Raw genomic sequence first — 21182 nt, 5'->3', positions numbered from 1 at the left:
TACAAAGTTTCAGGTTACAGTCTATATAAATGAGAGATGGTGATTTTATGTCCCACAAACTTACACCTCAGACCAAACTCTTGTCCTGAAGACACACAAGCCAAATAGAACATATGTCAAATGAGGCTTCGTCAGATGCTAAATGGTGTAGAAACACTAAGTAACCAAAAGTGGAGTGTGAGTTATTTAACTGAAATGATTCACCTACAGCTGCAGCTTCAGATCATGCTCCTTGATTTCACTCTTTCTGCCCCAAAGAGCCTGACTGCTGTGTGACGTTCCCGGCGCTCTGAAGCACTCCTCAGACCAGCTGCCACGCACACAGCTTCACAGAGGGCACATGGCAGCCTCGGGTGACACTCGGGGCCCAGCCACAGCCTCCCTAAAACGCCATCGCCCTTGGATGCCAACATGCTTGTCAACAAGGTGTCTACACTCAGGAGCTGCCCATTGAAGATGTTTCAGTTCAGTTCAGTTCAGTTCAGTCGCTCAGTCGTGTCCGACTCTTTGCGACCCCATGAATCGCAGCACGCCAGGCCTCCCTGTCCATCACCATCACCCGGAGTTCACTCAGACTCATGTCCATCGAGTCCGTGATGCCATCCAGCCATCTCATCCTCAGTCATCCCCTTCTCCTCCTGCCCTCAATCCCTCCCAGCATCAGAGTCTTTTCCAATGAGTCAACTCTCCGCATGAGGTGTCCGAAGTACTGGAGCTTCAGCTTTAGCATCATTCCTTCCAAAGAAATCCCAGGGTTGATCTCCTTCAGAATGGACTGGGTGGATCTCCTTGCAGTCCAAGGGACTCTCAAGAGTCTTCTCCAACACCACAGTTCAAAAGCATCAAATTCTTTGGCGCTCAGCCTTCTTCACAGTCCAACTCTCACATCCATACATGACCACAGGAAAAACCATAGCCTTGACTAGACGGAACTTGGTCGGCAAAGTAATGTCTCTGCTTTTGAATATACTATCTAGATTGGTCATAACTTTTAGACACACAGATAATGCCCCATCCTTAGAAGGAAATGGCAACTCCAGTATTCTTGCCTGGAAAATCCCATGGACGGAGGAACCTGGTAGACTACAGTCCACGGGGTCGCAAAGGCTCAGACACCACTGAGTGACTAACACTTTCTTCTTTCTTAGGGAGCCTGCAACAATGTAGACATAGAGAAATGAACACAACATAAGGATTAAAGGATTTAAGAGCCATCGGGAATTAAAAGTCATGTAACATGAGAGTGCTGCGCAAGTACTTCCAATAAAATAGGACTCTCTGATAAAACACATATAATTAAGTTTGGTGGGTCTGACTGGCAACGTTCAACTCTTCCTTCAAAACTGAGGGTTTAGCTCAGTGGCAACAAAATGCAGAACAATGGTTAAGCATTTTGTTGAATTCAAACTAGTCATTTGCAACTTGAGCCCCTAGATGCTCTAAGGCCAGGTTCTAAACCACCTACAAGCGGTCCTAAGATGGTGGAGGAATAGGACGGGGAGACCACTTTCTCCCCCACAAATTCATCAAAAGAACATTTCAACGCTGAGCAAATTCCACAAAACAGCTTCTGAATGCTGGCAGAGGACATCAAGCACCCAGAAAAGCAGCCCATTGTCTTCGAAAGGAGGTAGGAAAAAATATAAAAGACAAAAAAAGAGACAAAAGAGGGAGGGACGGAGCTCTGTCCCAGGAAGGGAGTCTTAAAAAGAGAGGTTTCCAAACACCAGGAAACACTTTCGCTGCTGAGTCTGTGGCGAGCCTTGGAAGTACAGAGGGCAACATAACAGGGAGGAAAAATAAATAAATAATTAAAACCCACAGATTACGAGCCCAAGGGTAACTCCCCCAGTGGAGCAGCAGCGCAGACGCCTGCACCGGCCACTAGCAAGCGGGGGCTGGGCAGGGAGGCGCGGGCTGCATTGCTTAGAGTAAGGATCTGGCCTGAATGCCCCGAGGGCAATCTGAGGGAACTAACTTGGGCTAACAAACCAGACTGTGGGATAGCTAAACCACCTACGGACCCTAATACTGGACTCCTTCCGAGGCTCAAACCAGTCACATGTGGATCCCATCACGCCCCCAGCAGTCTTGGATTTTTGCCCTGTCCTAGTCCTTTTACAGCCCCAGGTGACTGCCCAACCCTGGTGAAGGTTTCAGCATCTACACACCTTACTTGGAGCGAATGGGTTAGCGGCCGTGTGAGAGGGTATTCTGTACACAGTAGCGTGTGCTAAGATCTGGCTATGCCAAGCTTCTTACTTTCATTCATTTTGCCTCAATTCTAGCTGAGAACAGGAAAAGAGGTTGTAAAGCATTCTGTTGGCTTCCCAGGTGGCTCAGTGGTAAAGAATTCTGCCTGCCAGTGCAGGAAACGGGTTCAACCCCTGGGTCGGGAAGGTCCCTGGGAGAAAGAAATGGCAACCCACTCTAGTTCTTGTCTGGAGAATCTTATTGGCAGAGGAGCCTGGCGGGCTACAGTCCCTGGGGTCACAGAGTCAGATATGACTTAGTGATTAAATAACAACAAAGCGTTTCGTAGACATAAAGGTCCAGACTACGCGTTGTCGCTTAACACCTAAGACAAACATTGCTAATGACGTGTTTTCACAATCATGCAGTCACAGACTGATATCAGCAAATGAGTTATGTAGTTATGTTAAACTATCAGCTCACAAAGAGCTACAGTCATTGACTCATGTCTTCTTTAAGGATGTCATCAGTGAACTGCAAGTAGCTGAAAGGGCCAAGAAAGGAGAACAGGTCGATCCCATTCCTTGCAGCAGTTCAGTGAGCAGACGCCGACCCCTAGCGTCCTGGCTCCCCCACCTCCTGGAGACCCTTGCTGTCTGCTCCTCAAGTGGGCTGTCATCACCTCAAAGGTGATTTCACCACAGCTCAGAAAGTCATCCATCACTGAAGTTCCTAATTTGATGCCTCTTACGGAGACCTCCCAGCTGAGATGCAGCTTGATAAAACTCAGCACCTAGTGGACGTCTACTGTGAATGCCTCCGGGAACATTCAGCTGGCCTGCCGCGTCCACCCTCTATCTGCTCTTCCTCCAGCACACCCCTGTATGATGAGTGTTATCAACCATCCAGGACCAAAGTCATAAATCCTAGACTCTCTTCTCTCCTCATGTTCATTCTTCATTATACAAGTGATTCACGGTCTCCATTTCAAAGGGAAAAAAGACCAAACACAAAGGGAAAAAAATCATAGCCCCAGAATGTTTATCATTAAGTTATGCCTGAACTTTCGCCAATTAAAAATCTGTCTGGGTTATCAATATCATCAAGTACTGATACATCAAGGTGAGAAAGTGACCCCAGCTGCCTCTCAGAGGGCATCAGTTAAACCACTGCTTCCCCTCACCTAGCGGAGATAAGCAGGATTCAGAACTATTCCAATACTGAGGGGCGATCTCTCTGGGTCAGAACCATGGGCAGGCAGCTTAACACACGGTTGAGAAGAAACATTACATTTCTTCAGAGATGGTCCACAGCAAGGTCCTGCCCAGGGCAGAGCAACACAGAACAAACTCTTACTCTCCACATCTACCCTGCACACCCCACCTTCCTACTGCCAAGACACAGAATTAAGACTAATAACACTACTGCTAATAATATATTTAAGCAACTACTGTTTACCAGAACAAGACACTCTGCAAGATCAAAGACCAAAAAGGTTTGAGAGGGTTGATTTAAGGGTCTATAATTTCAATGACAAAGGCATATACTATAACATTTTAACACTGTCCCAAGGGGAAATTTCTTCTGAGCTCCTAAAATCTGAATAATGAATTACTTAAGAGTGATGCAGAATGCAGAATTTTGAGACTGTGGGAAGAAAGTCCTTTCTATATATACTTTTGGGAATTGGGGTATGTGCAAGTTCGCAGGTTCTATGCAAGCCAAGACTCAGCTGACAATTCACACACACACACACACAGCTGCCAAAACATCAAGTTCATTTTGTTAACCAAGAAGAAAGCCAAACTAAAATCTACTCATAATCTTCAAAAGATGATGTGGCATCATTTCCTTTATAATCATTGTACAGATAATTAACACATGGATTTTAAACATGCAGATCAGCTTTAATACCATATAACCTCTCCCATCGGGAGTCACCTCTCCATCTTTTGAAATCTCTGATCCTCGTATGTAGATTTACCTGACCACATGTTCCCTGCACGTCTAAGCTTGAAGGAAAGGGACAGAGCTTCACATCATTGTTACCCTGCTAGTACTCACGTGTTGAACATAGCAGGTGCAGAGTACACATATGATTAATTAGGAAACAAATGAGGTCAAATAATCAACAGGTTCTAACACCTTCCTTGTAGTCAGCCTTCCTGCTAAGGCTGAGTAGCCTACATCGAGGTGCCAGGACTGCTTAACTCCTCTGGCAGGTTCCAAAGGAGAGGATATGCGGAAGCACTCAGGCTAAACACGACACCTTAGAGACAACTCCTGTAAACCTTCCTCCCAAACACTAAATGTTTTGGCAACTGGCAAAATGGATTAAAGAAATGAGCTGCAACTGGTGGTATCACCAGCTTATCAGTCACAGTAAAGGATGCCAGGAATGTCTCTCAGTTAAATTCAGGGGTGAGCTAAAATATCACAGGACCCTCCTACCCCTGTATGAATAGGGCAGCTGCCAAAGCTGGTACTTGGGGGTCATATCCAAGACTTGGTCCCCAATGGCTTTATGAGAAACTACAGGGCTGAGGACTTTCTAGCAGCCTGATGCTGACCAGTATCCAGAAAGGAGCCCTGAGAATCCTGTCTGCCTCTTGTAAAGCTTTCAGATCAGGTGCAGACAGAGGAGCCTGCGGTGCTACAGTCCATGGGGTCACAAGTCCATGGGGACACAACTTAGAGACTAAACCACCATCACCACCACCACAGTTAACTTAAAGGACAATGCCTGAGACTTCAGCACACTGATCTGATCTGTGGACAGTCCCCCATTTGTGCGCCAAAATGTTTAAAAATATCTGTGTGTCTGGAGACTTGCCTTCAACAAGAGCTGGTAGATGGAGCTCGGGTCATAGAAATGTGCTAAGAAGCCTTCATCAGCCTCTACCGGCGACTATTATTTATGAAAAAGAAGAACCTAACAACTGGACAGAACCGAACAGTTTAGATAAGCCATGTCTGTGCTGACACGCAACTCCATCAACCACAGACAAGCCTCGATCAGACCAAGGGACCGGGGGAGGGTGCGGGCACGGGAAGGATCTCCTTCTGCTCTTGCCCATGGCCACACGGCACCAGTGGAAGGAAGCCCTTCAGCGACCTTTGTTAGTGAGGAACCTGCAATGGCCCGGCTGTGCAGTAGTCCAGGAGGAGTCAGATTTATCTGCTTGACCATGAAGACCTACTCAGGTGGTTGCCTGAAGAGCCATGGTCAGAAGTCACAAGCGGGGAAGGGGAGGGAAAGCCATTTCCACACATTAAGTAACAACAAGCAGCTTTATACACTTCCTGCCCTGCGGTCCCGGAAGTTAAAACCGTGGGATCTCAATTCTCATGAAAATTTAACATAATCTATTTCCCACAAGCCAGCTACAGTTTCAGCAACGACTTAACAGACCTTGAGGAAAGGGCAAAGCACACATTTGCTCAAAACCCACGTGACTGCAAAACCGAGGTGCTTCATCTGCACTGGGAGAGCTGGCTACAAAGAACACACGGGGACACTCTCAGGGGATCCCAGAGATCTTTCCTAGGCAAGCACGCGCTCCAGGAAGACATCTGCTCAGGGACTGGTAGCAGGATCTGGTAGTCCCCATCCGTGTGAAATGGCATTAGCTGAAGTCCCCAAAATCTTACTACGTGGCATTAGAAGAGGTGGCAAGAATACACAGAACTGTACAAAAAAGATCCTCACGACCCAGATAATCATGATGATGTGTTCACTAATCTAGAGCCAGACATCTTGGAAAGTGAAGTCTAGTGGGCCTTAGAAAGGATCACTATGAACAAAGCTAGTGGAGGTGATGGAATTCCAGTGGAGCTGTTTCAAATCCTGAAAGATGATGCTGTGAAAGTGCTGCACTCAATATGCCAGCACATTTGGAAAACTCAGCAGTGGCCACAGGACTGGAAAAGGGCAGTTTTCATTCCAATCCCAAAAAAAGGCAATGCCAAAGAATGTTCAAACTACTGCACAATTGCACTCATCTCACACACTAGTAAAGTAATGCTCAAAATTCTCCAAGCCAGACGTCAGCAATACGTGAACCGTGAACTCCCTGATGTTCAAGCTGGTTTTAGAAAAGGCAGGGGAACCAGAGATCAAATTGTCAACATCTGCTGGATCACGGAAAAACCAAGAGAGTTCCAGGAAAACATCTATTTCTGCTTTAGTGACTATGCCAAAGCCTTTGACTATGTGGGTCACAATAAACTGTGGAAAATTCTGAAAGAGATGGGAATACCAGACCACCTGACCTGCCTCTTGAGAAATCTGTATGCAGGTCAGGAAGCAACAGTTAGAACTGGACATGGAACAACAGACTGGTTCCAAATACGAAAAGGAGTACGTCAAGGCTGTATATTGTCACCCTGCTTATTTAACTTCTATGCAGAGTACATCATGAGAAACACTGGACTGGAAGAAACACAAGCTGGAATCAAGATTTCCGGGAGAAATATCAATAACCTCAGATATGCAGATGACACCAGCCTTATGGCAGAAAGTGAAGAGGAACTAAAAAGCCTCTTGATGAAAGTGAAAGTGGAGAGTGAAAAAGTTGGTTTAAAGCTCAACATTCAGAAAACAAAGGTCATGGCATCTGGTCTCATCACTTCATGGGAAATAGATGGGGAAAGAGTGGAAACAGTGTCAGACTTTATTTTTGGGGGGCTCCAAAATCACCGCAGATGGTGATTGCAGCCATGAAATTAAAAGATGCTCACTCCTTGGAAGAAAAGTTATGACCAACCTAGATACCATATTCAAAAGCAGAGACATTACTTTGCCAACAAAGGTCCGTCTAGTCAAGGCTATGGATTTTCAAGTGGTCATGTATGGATGTGAGAGTTGGACTGTGAAGAAGGCTGAGCGCCGAAGAATTGATGCATTTCAACTGTGGTGTTGGAGAAGACTCTTGAGAGTCCCTTGGACTGCAAGGAGATCCAACCAGTCCATTCTGAAGATCAACCCTGGGATTTCTTTGGAAGGAATGATGCTAAAGCTGAAGCTCCCAGTACTTTGGCCACCTCATGCGAAGAGTTGACTCATTGGAAAAGACTCTGATGCTGGGAGGGATTGGGGGCAGGAGGAGAAGGGGACGACAGAGGATGAGATGGCTGGATGGCATCACAGACTTGACGGACGTGAGTCTGGGTGAACTCCGGGTGATGGTGATGGACAGGGAGGCCTGGCGTGCTGCGATTCATGGGGTCGCAAAGAGTCGGACACAACTGAGCGATTGAACTGAACTGCACATCAATTTTGGTGACAAGAGCTCTCAATCTGAACCCCTATTAAGTTCTCTCTCCCCGAAAGGAGAATTCTATCCTCATTAGAATTGTATTACAAAAGACTTTACTGAACTTGTAAGTTTCATGAATAAAAAATTTGTGAAAATGGTTTTCTCACTATACCTACATACCTTGATTTTAGACTAAAATATTCTGACTTGTTACTGGAAAACTTCATTGACTCCTGAAATACATGTAGAGATGAGGCAGCTTTGCCGCTCCATTGACACAACAGAAATGACTGACATGTTTCAAAAACAAAAAATGACATTAAGACACCAGGATACCATAGTCCTATGCACGCAGTAAACTCTAAATGTCTTGAATTTAAGGCGCTTGTGCAAACACACCCACGGACCGTCTGGAAGGAAACGCACCACTGCTGGCAGCCTGTCTCTAACACACACTGACCGCGGCCTGTGCACGAGCACCTGGGGTTACATCCAAAACATCAGTCAACTGGCTTCTCGTCACACCTGGAAACAAAAGCAAAGCAACCCAGGCTGGCCCCTGCCTGAGAGCACTTCCTCCCAGTCGCTCTCAGCCCAGAGTAGCTGCTGCTGCAGTGAGCCCACTGCGGCTCCTGCAAGCATTTTCGACCTCAGGACATTCACACTCGCCATTTCCACAGGCTGAAACACAGCCCCCAGCCACAAGGCACCTCTTCTGTGCCCAGGCCTGAGGGCTGAGGTCACCACTTCCAAGAAGCCCTCCCTGGCTGCCTTCCCTAACCAGAACACTTCTACTCATGCTTCTTGCCACCTGATGTGACGCTGAAATTCCTGTGCTGCCCATCCTCATCAGGACACGGCCTCTGCATGTGTGGGGTGGGGGAAGATAGCAGTCACTGCCCGCTTCTCTCCCATCTTCCTGGGAATCAGAGGGGATCATGGGACACAACAGCTGCATGGAAATAGCTGCTAAATGAACCAACAGAAGGAGGCGAGGTCAGGACGGTTTTACTCTTTTTATCGATTTGTCTTACACTGAGCATGTGCTTGTTTAGTTTATGAAACTAAAAAAGTTTAGAAAGAAACTACTGGTTAATAGGGAACGTTTCATGCAAAGATGGGCACAATAAAGGACAGAAACGGTATGGACCTAACAGAAGCAGGAGATACTAAGAAGTGGCAAGAATAAACAGAAGAACTGTACAAAAAAGGTCTTATGGGCCCAGATAACCGCGAAGCTGTGATCATTCACCTAGAGTCAGGCATCACGGACCGCAAAGTCAAGTGGGCCATAGGAAGTGTTACTATGAACGAGCCAGTGGAGGTGATGGAATCCTAGCTGAGCTACTTCAAGTCCTAACAGATGCTATTAGAGAGCTGCACTCAACATGCCAGCAAATTTGGAAAACTCAGCAGTGGCCACACGACTGGAAAAGGTCAGTTTTCATTCTAATCCCAAAGGGTAATGCTAAAGAATGTTGAAACTACCACACAATTGTGCTCATTTCACATGCTTAGCAAGGTAATGCTCTAAATCCTTCAAGCTAGGCTTCAACAGTACTTGAACTGAGAACTTCCATATGTGCAAGCTGGATTTAGAGAAGGCAGAGGAACCACAGATGAAACTGCCAACATCTGCTGAATCACAGGAAAAAAAAAAAAAGAGAGAACTCTAGAAAAACATCTGCTTTACTGACTACGCCAAAGCCTTTGACTGTGTGGATCACAACAAACTGGAAATTTCTTGAGAGACGGAACTATCAGACCACCTGACCTGCCTCCTGAGAAACCTGTATGCAGGTCAAGAAGCAACAGTTAGAACCAGACACGGAAAGACAGACTGGTTCCAAATTGGGAAAGGAGTACGTCAAGGCCGTATATTGTCACCTTGCTTATTTAACTTATATGCAGAGTACATCATGTGAAATGCTGGGCTGGATAAATCACAAGCTGGATCAGGACTGCCAGGAGAAATATCAATAACCTGAGATACGCAGATGACACCACCCTAACAGCAGAAAGCAAAGAGGAACTAAAGAGCCTCTTGATGAACGTGAAAGAGGACACTGAAAAAGCTGGCTTAAAACTCAACATTCAAAAAACTAAGATCATGGCATCTGGTCCCATCACTTAAAGACAAATAGATGGGGAAACAACGATAACAGTGAAAGACTTTCATTTCCTTGGGCTCAAAAATCACTGCAGATGGCGACTGAAATTAAAAGATGCTTGCTCCTTGGAAGAAAAGCTATGACCAATCTAAATGGTGTATTAAAAAGCAGAGACATCACTTTGCCAACAAAAGTCCATCTAGTCAAAGCTATGTTTCTTCCAGTAGTCATGTATGGATGTGAGAGTTGGACCCTAAAGAAGGCTAAGAGCTGAAGAACTGATGCTTTCAAATTGTGTTGCTGGAGAAAACTCTTGAGAATCCCTTGGAGAGCAAGGAGATCAAACCACTCAATCCTAAAGGAAATCAGTCCTGAATAATCATTGGAAGGACTGATGCTGAAGCTCCAATACTTTGCCCACCTGATGCAAAGAGCCAACTCACTGGAAAAGACCCTGATGCTGGGAAAGACAGAGCAGGAGGAGTGGGCAACAGAGGATGAGATGGTTGGATGGCATCACCGACTCGAAGGACCTGAGGTTGAGCAAATCCTGGGAAATAGAAAGGACAGGGAAACCTGGTGTGCTGCAGTCCATGGGGTCATGGAGAGTCAGACAGGACTGATCACATGAATCAGGTTTCTCCCTCCATGCACTTTTCTACTAACATTTATTTGAGTCTCTCAGTAACTTGTTCTCACAAGCTCTACAGCACATCTTAGATACTACCAAGGGCAATAAGTAAAAGTAAACAGAAAGCATAAATTGAAAAAAGACTTTTATTTCAACATGAGGATTTGGAGAGGCACAGCTTGATGTACAGCTTGGGCTTTGCTGCTCCACGGTTTCAGCATCTCTCGACCATCTCAGATGGCTGCAGACAAAGAGCAGTTACCTGTGCTGGGTTCCCAAAGAGGGGAAACGCCAGGTGGGCTGACTATGGACCTCCTAAAACATCGGTGGGTCCTGATTTTATATAACAAAACAAAGAGATAGGGTTAGGTTACCAGATAGTTAGCTCTTTTCCTGCCCTAAATTCAGTGACCTTCTGTCTACTGAAGTGACATAAAACAGGGGGCATCCAGATGTCATGACATTAGTGCACTAAGAATATCTGACCCATTTCTGAGTCAGACTGAGCTATTCCGGGATCCTCCCCGCACCCCACGACCCCACAGGGCCCTGGATGTGGGGTGAGTCCCAGAGGAGGGCGATCATTGCTCACAGTGTTGGGACTGCAGGGTGCTTCACGCTACCTGAAAGCAGATTTTTCTTTTTACTTGATTATGTTTGCACATCATTAAGTATTATTCAAAACCTGAGATGGAAACCAAGAATGAGAATGTAAGGTTCAAGAACAGGATCTTCTTAATTACTACACCTCTGTATACCCACTGTTTTCTATTAACTTTAGATCTGACATCATTTTAAAGTAACTATTTCAAAAGCACATACTAACCATAAAGGAACATAAAATAAAGGTTGTCAAATTTTATGTATTTTATAAATATATAATAAAGTTTTATATAGATGAGAAAGCTCAGATATAAAAATGTTAATAATACACAGACTAAATTCTCTGAGATGATCCTGAGGAGTCTCAACCCAAGGGAAAAATACACAAAACAACTATGTCCATTTCAATCCCTATGACTTCTCCATTTTAAAAACATTAAGATGGGGGGAAAAAAGATGAAGGTTAAGATGATTTCAGGATTTAACAAAATAATGAAGCATAAACTTGGCTTCACTGAAATTTTAACACAATCTTTAGGTGGAGATTTAAGTTCATGAGTTTTCACTTTTGACTGCTGAAACCTATTTGTGCATATAATCAGAAAGTCAAAAAGCTTTTCTATTGTTGTTCACTTCAGTTCAGTCGCTCAGTCGTATCCGACTCTTTGTGACCCCATGAACTGCAGCATGCCAGGCCTCCATGTCCATAACCAATCCCCATAGTTCACCTAAACTCATGTGCATCGAGTCGGTGATGCCATTCAGCCATCTCATCCTCTGTCGTCCCCTTCTCCTCCTGCCCCCAATCCCTCCCAGTATCAGGGTCTTTTCCAATGAGTCAACTCTTTGCATGAGGTGGCCAAAGTACAGGAGTTTCAGCTTCAGCATCAGTCCTTCCAATGAACACCCAAGACTGATCTCCTTTAGGATAGACTGGTTGGATCTCCGTATAGCCCAAGGGACTCACAAGAATCTTCTCCAACACCACAGTTCAAAAGCATCAATTCTTTGGCGCTCAGCCTTCTTCACAGTCCAACTCTCACATCCATACATGACCACTGGAAAAACCATAGCCTTGAGTAGACGGACCTTTGTTGGCAAAGTAATGTCTCTGCTTTTTAATATGCTATTTAGGTTGGTCATAACTTTTCTTCCAAGGAGTAAGCGTCTTTTAATTTCATGGCTGCAGTCACCATCTGCAGTGATCTTGGAGCCCCCCAAAATAAAGGCTGACACTGTTTTCCCATTTATTTCCCATGAAATGATGGGACCAGATGCCATAATCTTAGTTTTCTGAATGTTAAGTTTTAAGCCAACTTCTCCCTCTCCTCTTTCATCAAGAGGCTTTTTACTTCCTCTTCACTTTCTGCCATAAGGGTGGTGTCATCTGCATATCTGAGGTTATTGATATTTTGATATTTCTCCTGTTCTATTGTTGTTACTTTTGCTATAATGACATAGTCTGCTACCATGGTTTTAATTACCATGGTTTAGATAGGAATAAATCTATTTAAATTATATGCTTAAAGCAAATAAAAGGAAACCTAAGAAGGTCTCTTACAATGAACTACTTGCTTAAAGTATTAAATATTTCTCCACAGCTAACACCAGGTAGTCTTTTTAAAAATAAATATTGATAACTTACTTTCACATTTATGTTTTTATGTCTTTTCTTGACAAAAATGCATGATTTACACTGCCATAATTTCCCTTCTAAAATAAACAGCCTCACTGTTATAAACAGATGCATGATTTACACTGTCTTAACTTCCTTTTTAAAGTACACAGCCTCCCTGTCTTAGGCCATTTTAAAAGCCCTCCACTAGTGTGCGTCTCTGCTCAGCGATGCTGCAGTGAGAGGCTACAGTGAAACCAGGACAGACACCCTCTTGAGGCCATTCTCCACAAAAGGCAGCACCTACAGGACTTAGGGAAATGTACTCGTAACAACAGGCTTAAGCCAGGAACCTAGAAACTCCACAGGGCAGTAAGCTGTCTATTCCTCAAGAATAAAGAATTTACCATTGTAAATATCAAACATACATTCTTCAAAGTTTTTTAAAAAAGGGAAGAAAATATTTTGCTTATGAAAAAGCTGTTATATGCGGCAGCTGGACGCCCTGCTGCACATTCTGAGTGGAGAGACCTGTGAGAGGGCTCACGTACTTTCGCTACTTCCTTGGGCTGGCGCCTCCCTCGCCCCCGCGGATCTTCCCTCAGCACGGTCACCTGCAGCGCTCAGTTCACCCTCGCTGTGCGCTGCAGCGGACTCCGCTGTTCCAGGAGGAGCGCCGTCTTTCTGCGTGAGCTGGGGGTCAGTCCATTCTTCCATCTCCTCCCTGCTTCCTGTCAGAGGGCTGGGGTCTCCCTGTGGTCCCGTCTGGGGGACGAGTCCACTGGGGGTGTGCAGAGTGTCACCCTCAGCGGGGCGGGCATCGCCCTCACCCTGGGCCTCAGCCCAGGGACAGGGCCCGGGGGTCCCATCAGCAGCAGGCGTGCCTCCCGAGGTCCCGCCACCCAGCCCCGCGTCTGCCCTGGAGAGCGCAGGCCTCTCCGGGGGGGGGCCGGGCTTTGCTGTGGAACAGGTGCCGACGGCGGGCCTAGGGCTTCTGCCGATGAGGGAGAGGTCAGCCCTGTCCAGGAGGCTGGTCCTCTCGGTCTTGGAAAGGCTCCTCTGGCAGTGGAGCGGAGGGGGTCTGGAGGGCAGCTGCTCCCCAAGAAGCCCCTCCGAGACCCTCTCCTTGAGATTATCAGGAGAAAAGTAATCATCGTATGAGAACTCCTCGAGGGCCAGATTCTTGACAGCGGCCCTCTGCACAGACCGCAGGCCGCTCTCCGCCTTCCACAACCGCAGTCGGGGTGCAGGCCGCTGCCCAAGGGACCGCCTCCTCTTCTGTCTCTTCTCCGAGGCTGGACAAGAGTTCTCCGGTGTCTTTTTTCTCTTGGTTGAGGAGCCCATGCGTTGTGCACGCCCCCCCGGGCGGCCTTTTGTAGCGGAGGACACAGGAGACAAACGCCTCTTCCCGTCAGACGGCCCCTGGGCTGCTGGCCGCGATGGTTTTGAGACGGGGGTGACAACCCCACCCGCAGCCCCGCTCTGCTGGGGGGTCTCTGCCTTGGGAGGACTGCTGGTGGATCTGCGAGGAGTCAAGAGACCCAGGGGATGGGGAGCTGCTGAGGGGCTGACGCGGCCTGTCTGCAGCACCGGTGACGCAGCACGCACGTCACTTCCCCTTTCAGTGATGAACTCGCCCAGATTCCTCTCCTGAGTCCCACTTGCGGAGCCTCCACAGAGATCTTCAGCAGACACGGGAAGACCACCAGCAAAAGAGTCGTCTGAAAAACATTAATGAAGAATTCACTTTTTAAGGGTTTAAATTAGTATAGAAGTATACTTGTCAGTATAACAATACAATGGTGCTCCCTGAGCGCAGCTCTTGGTGCAGAAGGGTCCTCCTTCCACTCTGTCAGGACGCCTTCCAGCCAGCATTCCCAAGCAGGAACGCCGGGCTCCCCGCGGCTCAGATAGGACGGGGTTGGGAGGCGGGAACGCGCTCCAGACATCCACCCGCCGGGTGCCTGGCTCCAGGAAGAGCACCCACAGCCAGTCATGGACCCTCGAGGAAGCCAGGACTCTAGACGGGAGGCCAGCGCGTCCAGGCTCCAGTGCGATGGACTCCACGCCTGAGGCGACAGTGGGGTCTTAACCCAGCCACAGCATTAATGCTCTACTTAGAGGGAAAGAAGGGAGGCAGCCCCCAGGGAACAGGGGGAATCCCAGCAGGTGGACAGTGCTGTGTCCCCAAGTCCACAGCTGGAAACGCAGCACACATTTAATTATATTAATAGCAGCTGAATAAGCTCAGCTCACTTTTCAAAAGGCTGACAAGCAGCGTGACATGCCTAGGAGTACAGATTCTGAAGCCAGACGGCCTTGGTCGAAGCCTGGGTCAGCCCAATGGCAGACCTGTCTGCCTTTGCCATGCCCTGGTGTTCTCACCGGCAGAATAGGGACATCAGTGTCCACGCCACAGGGCTAACAGGAGAATAGGATGAGACACAAACATGCGCAATCCCACAAGGAAACAAGGAAATTCCATTATAGCTGTCACTCGTTTCCAACTGACATGAAATAACATGCATCAGGCAGAAGTAAAAAAGATGGGGATAATTGAAGACACGTGGGCAAATAATTTCAACACAAAGAGATTAAAGACTAAACCACGCACAAAACGAAGCCTCTGTTTCACCCTAGTATCTTGGTTGTGCTTTGTTATTGTCACTGTGGCGGCTTTCAGAAAACAGTCCGTAATGGTTTACAACTTTGAATATATTCCCTGCCATGGAGCACTGCTATTTACACGGCCCTAACGGGGACTGGTGACATGGTTTTAAGAAATGGAATATGACCAGAAAGACAACACCCAGGAAAAATGATCATTTAGAGTGAAATAAGGACTTCCACATTTACAAAACCACATCCACAATACAAAACTCTAATTTTACCAATTCTTTCCAACACTGATTCTAATCAGAAATCCTCTTTGTTTTGTATCTCCTGTAGTTTTTGTGACCTATACCTACTTCCTGACCTGTTCGTTCATTCACTACACACTGTGTGAGCCAGCTCTCTCCTGGCTCTGCTGGTTCTCAGTACCGTAAGCTCACTGCACAGTTTAAACCACTGTATGGTTTAAACACACTACTTTAAGCTCACTGCATAGTTTAAACCACTGTATGGTTTAAACACACTACTTTAAGCTCACTGCATAGTTTAAACCACTGTATGGTTTAAACACACTACTTTAAGCTCACTGCATAGTTTAAACACACTACTTTAAGCTCACTGCATACTTTAAATACAGTACTTTAAGCTCACTGCACAGTTTAAACCACTGTATGGTTTAAACACACTACTTTAAGCTCACTGCATAGTTTAAATCACTGTATGGTTTAAATACAGTACTTTAAGCTCACTGTATAGTTTAAATTGTATGCAGATGGTTCACGTACAATTTTTTTTTTTTTTTAATGGGCAATCGATTCTGTGCCAAGAAAGCAAATATCTAGGAGAAAAAGCAAGGGAACCAAAAGTATGCTTACGTCATATAATTTCTCATGCCTTAATTTTAATATAGCATCTATTTTCGTAAATTACAACACCCAATTTCAGGGTGAAATTCACAATTCTAGTTTTTAGTTGTTTTTCTCATTAGAAAAACCTTCAAACAGGAAAATCATATTATCAACCTTAAATATATTACAGAAAAGAGAATAATTTTACCTGAACACGAAGTATCACGTGAAAGGTTCAAAGATGCTTCATGCAGAAGGTTCACAGTGTTAACATCAGACTGTTCAATCATCTGGGAGGCTGAAAACACAATCATAACCCCTCATTAACACGGCTCTGAGCTCTAGGAGCAGATGAGGCTGATAGCAGGCCCACTCGTTCCGCTCTTGTACGACACACACACACAACTTACTCCTTGCACTTCCTATTCTAGACTTCAGCAGCACAAAGAGCACAAAAATGAAGTCTTACTCAAATTTAATGCTGATAAGTCATTAAAACATAGTTTACACAAGTCATTTCACAAAAAAGGCATGAACCCCTAGGATAATAAAATTTGGAAGGGATCTGGGGAGTTGGCCACCTTGAACCTAAGCAGAAGCTCAACAGAGGCAGAGCGTCTTAGTCAGGTTCACTGCTCCATGGTCAAGGCCTTTTTTCACAATTATCACAGACAGCTGCCGCTTTGAGCAAAGCAGTGGTTCTCAACCAGGGGTCGCCTGGGCACCCAGCAGACACCACTGGACGTCACGGGTGAGGTGGGGTGGACAGTGAGCGTGTTGCGGGCAACTAGCAGGCAGAAGCCAGAGATACTGCTGAACGTTCTGTCAGGCACAGGACTCTCCAGCAGCAAAGAAAGACCCAGCCCCAAATGTGCAGTATGCAGAGGCTGACAAAGCCTGGAGGTTTCATAAGGGACTTTCAGGTGACCAGTGATTTAACAAGCAAGACCATGGGTGTTATTTTCAAAGGCCGTGCAGATCAGAAACAAAATCGATACCTTGGTCACACAGACAAAGACTTTTTTTGAGGAGACTATGAAGGATACTTTTCTGAGAAAACAATTATAAAATGAGAATAAATCAAGATAAGGAAGGTAAGCACAGAGATGAAATTCTCAGTTGTTTTAAACTATGCTGAAGGCAGTTATATGGCGCAATTAACACTGCAAAGTAACAGAGTGAAGTCTAAGGCAAATCACTCCACATACACATAATGGCAAATACGCAATTACTTGCTGAGCCAATCTGGATACACCCCCGGGACACTGGTTGTGTCCTACCTCAACAACCATTCCCATCTTCCTCTTACAACAGAATCAAATTTAATTAGTGTAAATACACATCCCAGTTTAGACTACATGTCAGTCTTGCTTGCCAGGCCCTGCAGACGATTTGGTTTTGTTGCCTACTTCCTAGGCTGAAACTACTGCGTTCCCTTAGCTATGTCATCGTGAATACCACTGGCCATTCTAAACTTAACTGTAAGATTAAATTAGACGTATGAAAACAAACACACAGAACTGTATTATATTTCCTGCTAATCTAGAGTGCCTTTTCGCCTCTGCAGCTCTTGAGCCATAAATGGTTGCACTTAACTTGCGACCAGGAATGGCCACAGGACTGCGTCTGGCCAGCGGAACCAGGCAGTGGCAGCGGACAGAAGCTGGTGGGGCTGCTCACAGGAAACTGGCCCCGAGGAAGGCAGGGCAGGAAGGTGGGGCCCAGGCTCTTCAGAACACCACAGAGCACAGACCTGCCTCCTCCTTTGTCAGGACAAAGAAACGCAACATGTTTATCTGTTATTGGCGGCCACAACTAACCTTATAACCTTAACTGCCCACTGCACGTGATATACAAACACAGATTCAGGACAGATGAAATAACCTTAAACTGCAAGAGTAACAGAAGAAAATGTAACAGCTACAACAACTTTAAAACCTTGTGCAGGAGGAGTTCCACACATCACAGGAATCCTGAAGGCCAGAAGGAGAAGACAAACAGGTTTGTCTACCTTAAATATAACGTATCTGTTTCTTACAAGTCACCGTATGTTAAATAAACAGCAGAGTCTGTGCATGTTATTCAACAGTCTATTTGCTGAGTGCCTGCTATATAAGTACAAGTGGTCACACAAGAAGCTGGGAGAGGATCCTTGTAACACGTAATTAGCTCTTACAAATCAGAAAGAAAATAATACGTACCAGGCAGTTGTACAAAGATTCAGAGCATAACATTTAAATGCAGTCAGTGATATGAAGACTTCCAACCTCACTAGCAAGCTCACTGGCGACCTCAGAAGCGAATTAAACAGAGAACTGCAATGTTTCCATCTCAGATTGAGAGAGACATGAAGACTAAAGCCATCCAGGTTCGCAAGGGTGAGACACTGCAGTTCTCATAAACGACTGGCAAAGGGTGAAATGGCACAGACTTTCTGAAGGGCAATCTGACAATATCTACCAAAACCTTTGAAGTCTGCCTTCGTGACTTGATATTATCGCAAATACAGAAACACACAGAAACATATTCATGCAGAGGCATGCCCACTGGCATGTGGGTTATGAGAGCAAACGGGAGGGAGCAAGCTGGGTGGCCAAAAAGGAAAACGACCACATACCACGCAGCTAGAAAAAAAAATCAGAACTGCAGCACTATCTCTAAAAGGAAAAACTAGAAAAACAGACAATGCACCATCTTAAAAAAAAAAAAAGGGGGGAGATATTCTACACCAAGATACTTCTAAATGAAAAAAGGTTTAAAGTAAGAGGTATGCCACAATATAATTTAGGTAAAGAAAAATTACACCACTGCAAAGAAAGATACAGAAGCCTAATCTTTTTCATGACTACATGGATGACCCACTGAAAAAGACCTGGAGAAACACATCACACAAAACTCAGGTTACCCAGGGACAGAGGAGAATAAGGTGGGAATCAAGACGGAGCTTTATTACAGACACTACACTGGCCAACACTTTATGAAAACGTGCTGCTGTACTACTAAAAAATTTAAGATAAAAGAAATAAAAGGTAAACTGAAGCATTAGACACTTAATCTAAAGCAAACTTCAGAAGAGGGGAACAATTAATTTTTTAAGAAAGAAAAATCCCAAGTATATTAAATAGCAAAGGTATACAACAAATAGGGTTTTAAACCTGGAGAAAACTAAAAACCCAATATATTCTTAAAAAATCAGAATAAAGCAGAAGATTTTCTGGAAGGAAGTATCAACAAAGGCTACTCTGAAAGAGAATCAAGAAACATCAGCTAAAGTAACTATGTAAAAGAAGCAGCCCTCTCCACGGCTGATCCACCTATTTCACAATTCTCCCTGTGTCGAGTGCCAGCACTTACAGGTGGGGGAAAGGTTTTCCCGCTTCTCCTTCATCTCCTGCAGCCTCCTCTTCATCGCACTGTTGTGGGCCCCGTAGACTTTACCTGTCGGACTGTACACCAGCGAGCCATTAGATTCAAACAAGAGAACAGGAACATTGGTACCTGAAAATGAACAAATACCCAGTTTTAAGTTAAACATGCCTTCCTTCTTCGGCAACGTTATTCGTTTCAGGACACCCTTGTCCCCCTTCCGCAGGTTTCCCCTTCCCTGCTGGCAGACAGAAACCCACGGGTGAACTTGGTGGCAAGAAGGGAGCTCCAGGGGCCCCCGAGCCCTGCAGGGGGGCTCGATGTGAGCCACGCCAGGGGGCGGCCTGGAGCACAGGAGGCAGCCGCAGGCACCGGGGTGAGAGACTTGACCCCTCGGGCAAAGGACGGACTGAGCTGGAGACAAGGGATTCAGGCAGTTTTCTGGAAGTTATCGGGCATCATGCTCAGGCTCAACACCCACAGGGATGAACACTCTCTATTTCTGTGCTAAGCAGTATAGTTTAACAAAACTGCTTATCTGTATCAGTGACGTGTCAAGATTGGTCTGAAACAAGAAACTGAGCGACCAGTGAAAAAGGTAAAAAAGAGAAATACTAAGAACACATGAAGTACTTCAAAGTCTGATGATCTCTGAAAGTATTTTTCTAAATCATTACAAGAATGTATCATCGAACATCTGACTACTCTGGATAACAAAATAAAAACACCAAGTTCTGGGGGAAAATACAGACAGACACACACACATACACACATATATAAAGAAGAAATAAAAATGGATTCATTCCAATAGGGTTAATCAAAGACCACATCTTTAATAATCATCCCTGGGGGGGGCGGGAAATAGTTCCATTAATCTGGTGAATGGTTAGTTCAACAGTGTGGCCCAGTGATGGCTGTGCTCAAGCTTCCTGTAGTGACTTGTGTCTCTGACCTGTGAGGCTGACACTGTCCCCCTCAGCCACGCCCCCAGGATGCAGGAGCCAGCCGGCAAGCGAGGCCACAGCACAGACACGAGTACCGAGGGCGCGCTGGCCTCTCAGCTTACCCAGAGTGGTTTTCTGCTGTTGCAGCTCTTTAGCCATTTTCTCAAATTTCCTTTGCAGTCTTTTATCGTTTTCTGGTGTTCTGGGAATAAAATCTTTGGGCTGCATACACTTGCGCTGCACAAGAAGAACATAAAAATTAACACCGCACTGCAATTGTGCAAGACAGGAAAAGAAACCTTTCACACACACTGCTGTTATCTTTTGTAATATCAATAATAAAACCTTCTTAGAGAGGTATTTCTTGTACTATATGTTAATTTATAGTATTTATTCTTCCTACAACTGTGAGAACATGGTCAGAATTAAGACTGAATAAAGCGCTGCTGCTGCTGCTGCTGCTCCTGCTGCTGCTAAGTCGCTTCAGTCGTGTCCGACTCTGTGCGACCCCAAAGACGGCAGCCCACCAGGCTCCTCCGTCCCTGGGATTCTCCAGGCAAGAACAGTGGAGTGGGTTGCCATTTCCTTCTCCAGAATAAAGCGCTACACGGGACTTTTCAGGTGGCTCAGTAGTACAGAATCTGCCTGTCAAAGCAGGAAATGTGGGCTCCATCCCTGAGTTGGGAAGATCCCCTGGAGGAGGAAATGGCAATCCACTCCAGTATTCTTGCCTGGGAAATCCCATGGACAAAAACGCATCGCTGGCTACAGTCCCTGGGGTCACAAAGAGTCGGACATGAGTGAGCAACTGAGCACCTAGGCAAAGAGCTATATACTAAATAGCTACATTTTCTGAGGCATTTTCAGGGTCTTTGCATCGTTTCCATGAGGATTCTTAAAATTAGTCTCTTTTTCCTAACTTCCGCTACTTTTATGTTATCCACTCCTGCCCCCGCCAAAAAAATCACGACATGGTAAAACGACACAGAAGGAATTGTTC

At 45.6% G+C, this 21182-nt stretch overlaps 1 protein-coding gene across 12 annotated transcripts in view; it reads right to left on the bottom strand.

The window, feature by feature from the left end:
• Positions 1-21182, bottom strand: part of MCPH1 (microcephalin 1) — a 230181-nt gene that overhangs the window by 183823 nt on the left and 25176 nt on the right. For all 12 annotated transcript variants that reach the window (XR_011253472.1, XR_011253471.1, XR_011253469.1 and 9 more), the window contains exons 5-8: positions 20305-20419; positions 19227-19370; positions 16081-16170; positions 12963-14132 (exon numbers count right to left, since the gene is read on the bottom strand). Coding sequence is in view for 8 of the 12 variants with exons in the window: in XM_069573071.1 (XP_069429172.1) it covers positions 12963-14132; positions 16081-16170; positions 19227-19370; positions 20305-20419 (1519 nt within the window). In the remaining 4 variants the exon portion in view is untranslated. The remainder of the gene's footprint in view (positions 1-12962; positions 14133-16080; positions 16171-19226; positions 19371-20304; positions 20420-21182) is intronic.

This window comes from Ovis canadensis, chromosome 26 (assembly GCF_042477335.2).
Source record: "Ovis canadensis isolate MfBH-ARS-UI-01 breed Bighorn chromosome 26, ARS-UI_OviCan_v2, whole genome shotgun sequence".
NCBI classification, from domain to species: domain Eukaryota; kingdom Metazoa; phylum Chordata; class Mammalia; order Artiodactyla; family Bovidae; genus Ovis; species Ovis canadensis.
The sequence above is the reverse complement of the archived record's forward strand: the minus strand, read 5'-3'. Positions and strand labels throughout refer to the sequence as shown.